This window comes from Mirounga leonina, unplaced genomic scaffold (assembly GCF_011800145.1).
Source record: "Mirounga leonina isolate KUSES-001 unplaced genomic scaffold, KU_Mleo_1.0 Mir_174, whole genome shotgun sequence".
Taxonomy (NCBI): domain Eukaryota; kingdom Metazoa; phylum Chordata; class Mammalia; order Carnivora; family Phocidae; genus Mirounga; species Mirounga leonina.
Genome location: NW_023270451.1, coordinates 38,754,944 through 38,761,281, shown reverse-complemented (window position 1 = coordinate 38,761,281; position 6,338 = coordinate 38,754,944). Strand labels below are relative to the sequence as shown.

The 6,338-nt window shown below is 46.8% G+C and overlaps 1 protein-coding gene across 1 annotated transcript; it reads right to left on the bottom strand.

Moving 5' to 3' along the window:
• Window positions 1–217: 217 nt before the first annotated feature.
• IL6 (interleukin 6) lies at window positions 218–5,004 on the bottom strand. The gene is made up of 5 exons (XM_035020723.1): window positions 4,877–5,004; window positions 4,521–4,711; window positions 3,310–3,423; window positions 2,457–2,603; window positions 218–806 (listed from the first exon to the last, which is right to left on the bottom strand). Exons 1-5 carry the CDS (start codon window positions 4,980–4,982, stop codon window positions 639–641), a joined length of 726 nt encoding a protein of 241 aa, XP_034876614.1. The 5' UTR covers window positions 4,983–5,004; the 3' UTR covers window positions 218–638.
• Between the last annotated feature and the right edge of the window lie 1,334 nt (window positions 5,005–6,338).

The window sequence follows — 6,338 nt, the reverse complement described above, 5'->3', positions numbered from 1 at the left end:
CTCCATAAAAGAGTGTACAAGGGCAGGGATTAAATATCATAGATACAACACGTACAGCACATGCCTGCCATGCAGTAGGTGTTCCATTCTATCTTTCCCCGGGTGACTGCAGCTCTTTTTGGCTCGTAGTAGTGCTGGTGACAGAAGCTTGTTTATGTTAAAAATTTCACGGGACACACAGAGGCTTAGTTGGCTGATTTTTTTTTTTTTTTTTTAGAAAGGTGTTTATTGGTATAAAAACAATTTAAACATTATATAAATACAATATAAATATTTCTTTTAAAAATATGCATAAGTTAGCCATGTATTTGAGGTAAACCTACACATTCCAAGAAATGACCCGGCTCTGAAACATCAAGGATATTCAAGCCGCATAGCATTTTATGTTAACTTTTTCAAGATGAATACATAAAATATTTCAAGTGGCACTTCATAAAAAATATAAATATCTATTACTTATATAAATTAACTCAACATCATATATTTAAATATCAATAAATTAAGAATAATTAAAATAGTGTCCTAACGCTCATACTTTTAGTTCTTCACAGAGAACAACATAAGTTATGTGCCCGATGGACAGGTTTCCGCCCAGAGAAAGGAATGCCCACGAACTACAGCAATCTTAGATGCCCAGGCTACATGATCCGAACAGCCCTCAGGCTGAACTGCAGGAAATCCTCAAGGCTCCGCAGGATGAGGTGAATTGTTGTATGCTTCAGCCACTTGTCCTGCGCCTTCAGGACGGCCTGCAGGCTGGTGTCTGTGGTGGGGTCCGGGGTGGTCACTTCATCCTGACTCTTTACCTGAGGGGAGAAAAAAGCAGAAAGAACTATTTAAATATCGAACAAATCGGGCGCCTGGGTGGCTCAGATGGTTAAGCGTCTGCCTTCGGCTCAGGTCATGATCCCGGGGTCCTGGGATCGAGTCCCACATCGGGCTCCCTGCTCGGCGGGGAGCCCGCTTCTCCCTCTGACCCTCCTCCCTCTCATGCTCTCTGTCTCTCATTCTCTCTCTCTCAAATAAATAAATAAAATCTTAAAAAAAAAAAAAAAGACTAAATCAGGGCGCCTGGGTGGCTCACTTGGTTGAGCGACTGCCTTCGGCTCAGGTCATGATCCCAGGGTCCTGGGATCGAGTCCCGCATCGGGTTCCCTGCTCGGCGGGGAGCCTGCTTCTCCCTCTGCCTCTCTCTCTCTCTCTCTGTGTCTCTTATGAATAAATAAATAAAATCTTTAAAAAAAAATGCTGAACAAATCCTTTGCAGTGGAGGGATGCTCTGGGCTGTGGGAGACATTCAAATTCGGGGTGAAGGGGACTACTTGGAGCTGCCTGCCCTGACTCACCCAGGTAGGGTGAGGCGCCTCTCCTCTGAGCCCACCCGAGCCCACCCTGTGTGCAGGCCTTTCACGGCAACTGACTTCTGATCACCTTTTTGCTGCTCTATCTCTTTTAGACCACGAGCATGGCGAGGGCAGCCGTGGTATCTTGTCTTCCCTTATGCTAGTCTTCCCTTATGCTAACCAGTGCCTGGCACATAGCCCCATCCAGCCGGCGTCTGCTGAGGGCCCACTGATCTGATGGGGCGTAAGGAGGACCCGGAAACACCTTTCCACAGACCCACTGACATGAGTCTAGGTAATTGTGGGAGGCCTTGCACCTCCAAAGTGTGCTTCAGGAGCACTGCAGCATCGGCATCACCGGGAGCTTATCAGGGGTGTGACTCTCAGGTCTCACCCCAGACCTGCTGGATCAGACTCTGCACTGTGACGAGATCCCCGGAGGTTTGGTGTGATTTTAAAGTGGGAAAAGCCCTGGCCTAAGGCAGACGGCCAAGAGACGTAGCGGCAGTATCAACACCAATGTGCCTGCTTCTCTGTCTAGGGACCTTCTCATCGGGCTCTGTTCAGCTCACCCACACACTGTGCCTTCAAGCCTCCATTCTGGGGCATTTGAATGGCTAGCTGGTAGTGACCAACGCCTTCGGTACCTGCTCTTCCAGCCTTTTACCATTTCTCAGCATTAGCTCTTCTGTCAAAAAGTAGGGGGAAAGAGTTGAAAATACCACAATGGCAAGAATATCATTTGGCAGTAACTAAAATACTAAAATAATTTTTGTGCTCTGTGTTCTTTTTTACTATGGATCACTGAGCAGGATTGGATGTGCTTCCTTCTGCCTCTGCAGATTTTTTTTCCTATTTCTTAAGCTATTCTAGAAGATGATGTTAAAATCCACCTCATTTAATATAGTTTTAAATACAGTTAATGATGTCTTTTGCAGAAGAGAGCCAAAAGAAAAAAAAAAAAGGTTTCAACTAATGGGAACTATTTGTTAGATCCTCTCCTTTTCATGTGGCTAGTCTCTTTTGAATGGGCTCTGCACTCCCAAGTTGTCTAGGTTCCTTTCGTTGAGCTTGTCTTCCTCGCACCAAGGGAGGGGATGAGGAAACGCTCACCTTTCTCATCAGCATCTGGAGCAGGAGTTTGGTACTGATGTACACAGAGTTGGCATTTTCCTTATTACCCTCATAGTTGGCCTGGATGTATTTCAGGTGTATCTGGAACTCCAGAAGACCAGTAGTGATTCTTGTCAGGCAGGTCTCCTAAGAGGAAAGATGGGGAAATTGGTTATTTCTAGGAAGATATAATCAATTTTAAAAGCTAAAATTGCTAGAAGTCAGCACCTTCTCCCTCTGCCCTTCCAGGGAACTTAAAATATTTCTGAGCATTATATTTTGAGACATCAGACAGCCTCAGATGGCCCCTTTTTAAATTATCCGGACAGAGACATCAGTTAATCAGTTTTACCCAAAGCCTGAATGTGGCAAGGGGGTCCTTCTCTGATTCTCCCCTTAATATTCTCCCTTCTGGCTGTACTCCTGCCCTTGTCGATACTGGACTGAAACCTCTTTTTATGGACTGTTCTGAAGTCAGTTCAGCATATCCCATGGTCTGGAAGGAGAAGGGTGTAGAGAATGACCTCTACAGGAAGGGCAGACCTGGATCCTGCTAAGGGCAGCCAAGGAGAAGGACCACCTTATCCAGGATGAATGAGCTAAACCTGATGGGGTTTCTAACATTTGACAGTTGTGAAAATCCCAACACAGAAGGGCTACCTCTAATCACGCCATTCAAAAATAAGTTGCCTTAGAAAGATTTAAGTTGGCCTCCTCATGAAATTTACATGATGTTCTTTACATTGATCCCCTTCTTTGTTTTCTGTCTGGTCTGTATGTATACAGACACTGCATATAAGAGGGAGAACTTTTGACTAAGGAGTAGCTAAAAGTAAATGTGATGTGTTCGTACCTGGTTGAACCCAGATTGGAAGCATCCGTCCTTTTCTGCCAGTTTTGGAAGATGTAGGTTGTTTTCTGCCAGTGCCTCCTTGCTGTCTTCGCACTTGTTATACTTGTCACACATCTGGGAAGGAATACCAGAACTGTTATCATATAAGTGCCCCTTAAAACAAACACCACTAGAGGGCCGATTCATGTTTTACCATGGCAGGAAGTTCTCTAAGAAAATGAAGTCACACCGCATTAGCATCCAAGCAAGCAAGGTCTAGTGAAGATAGGCACACTTGGGTTCGATGCTGGGCTTACCTATGACTTCACATCTGTTACCTATCCTGAGTCTCTGTGTCCCTATCTCTTCAAATTGGGGATAATGAAACTCCTCCCTTCTAAGTTTTTATTTGTGAAGATGAGACATAATATTTATGTAAAGTGTGTGGCACATAGTAGGTACTTGATAAGTGACAGTAATTTTGATGATAATTGGGTGAATATAATTTGAGCTATATAATGTTCCAGCTAGAAGGACCTATGAGGATCTAGTCCAATTCCATAATTTTAGAGAGGGGGCCCAGAGATGGTAGGGAATTTGCCAAAGATCACAAAGCTGGTTCAGCAGAACCAGAACTAGATTTGGTTTGGGCTCCCAATACTCTCTCCTGTGTTCTTTCCTTTCAGCTGAACAGCCAAATTACCTTACGTTTAAAGCTTTGGAGCTGCATTAACCTATCTATGATTTTGCCACTTGGGTGGGCTACCACATATGCATCTTATATGCTGGCATGACTCTAGGGAGTCCCTAACCACTGAACTTCCAAAACCTAAAAGTTCTGCGATTGTCCTGAGAAGCTCAACATTTATTTCAGGTGGCACTTTGCTTATCCTTCCAAAGTCCAAGAGACACAAAGAAGATTGATAGACCTTATTTTTTTGGTTAGAGATAAGGAAGTCCTGAGAGTCAGTGACACCCAGTTCCTGCCAAGTCTGGAGCTGGGAATGGGCCAGGGGGCATGGATTTCAGCCCCATTGTATATTTTCCAGGAGGGAAAGGAGAGACCAGCAGCAGAAGAGAAGTACAGTAGACAGTCTGCCCCTTTGGCCTGAAATCTGTACTGCCCCGGAACCCAGCAAAGACCTCCCAGTGCAGGAGCCCTTGTCCACATCCAGGAGCCAGGAGATGAATGCCCACAAGGCCCTTTATCACCCTCAGTTGAGCCTACCCACCTCCTTTCTCAGTGCAGAGATTTTGCCGAGGATGTACTTAATGAATTCTTCCATTTTGTCTGGAGAGGTGAGTGGTAGTCTATTTGAGGTGGCATCAGCTTGGGACTCTCCTCCCATAGGTCCCGGGGTAGGGAAAGCAGTAGCCATCACCAGGAGCAGCCCCAGGGAGAAGGCGACTGGACTGAAAGCGCCTGTGCGGGAGGCAAGGGAGAGCAGCCAGTGAGCAGACTGCACAGCTGGGGGAGCTGTGCTTCTGGCTGCTGGCTGCCGGCCAGCCCTCCCAGCGGACACACACCCCTCCCTCAGCCAGGCCCGGCTGCCAGGCGGTTCCAGGGCTAGGGATTTCCTTCACTTACTTGCGGAGAGGGAGTTCATAGCTGGGGTCCTGGAGGGCAGATGGAGCTCTCTTGCGTTCCTGGTGGGCTCGAGGGCAGAATGAGCCTCAGACATCCCCAGTCTCATATTTATTGGGGGTTGAGACTCTAATATTGAGACTCATGGGAAAATCCCACATTTGATAAATCTTTGTTGGAGGGTGGGGGTGGGGCCAGAGCGGGTGGGGCTGATTGGAAACCTTATTAAGATTGTGCAATGTGACGTCCTTTAGCATCACAGGAATCACAACCAGGGGAAAAAGTGCCGCTTAGGTCATTACAAAGGCTAGCGCTACGAAGCAGGCTCACTCTTCCTTTACTTTCTTTTCTGCTTTTACATTTTTAAAAATTTATTTATTTATTTAATTTTTTTTTTTTTTTAGTGACTCAGCATTTTGGCATGTCTTAAGAGGGAAAGTAAAGCTGAAGTCATGCAGGAAGTTTGGGGGGGGGGGGGGGGGCAGGGCGAGAAGCTAAGGCTGACTATGATTAAAAAAATACTTTAATTACCAGATTAACAGGCTAGGATTTAGTATTCCAGTTAATTCATATTTGTAAAAAAACCGAAGATGTTTTGACTGAGCGTCCTCAGACCACAACACAGCCCACTAGCCTGGGGTTACAAGTAAGATGCCACTAAGAACCATCTGCAGGACTTCCCTTTCCTGGCTGTCTCCGCAACGAGCTGTTGCAGAACTGCCCGACTGCCCCCAGATCTTGCACAGTTGTCTCGAGGAGTCTCCAGGCACAGCGTGCGGTGCTCACGTACGTGACTCCTTTGTGCCACCGTGTGGTATCTGCCAGTCTCTTTCTCACCTCTACTAGCCCACTTCTGCCAGGTCAGCCTCAGCCCTGCTCTCTCCCTGGGGCCCCCAGTTAAGGCTTGGATCTCTGTGCCAAGGGGTTTACCTTGTGTGCCTGGCGCTGTCCCCACCACTGGCAACAGGGTGATCCTGCTCCTGAGGGGAGCCCTGAGGGGCCCAGGCGGGTACTGTCTCTGCTGGAGCCCTCAAGTTAGTGACATCCGCTTGGTTCAGGGCAGAAGTGGAGAGAATACCACTTACCTCTTTGATGGGATGTCAAAGAACCTTGTGACATTTTCTAGAGCTTGTGTTCATAGCTCCCTTCTGCTGTATGACTTGTCTTGAGTTCAGAGGCAGCGGGGAAGAAATTTCCTAACACTGACAAGGCTCTAAGGTTCTGAATCACACCTGCCCAAGGTTTTCTTATTGGGTTGAGCCTGCGCAGCTTGTACAGGTTCCCTCTGCCTTTTAATGACGTCTCTTGCAGGAGGGTCCTTGGTCTCATGCAAATGGGCTCTAGCCCAAGCTTCCCTACCGGTCTCCCAGACACCCAGGCAGCTCACAAGATTGGCTCCAGTCTGAAACCAGGACCTTGTACAGCATCAAAAAGAAAAAAGAAAAAGAAAGGAAGGAAGAGAGGA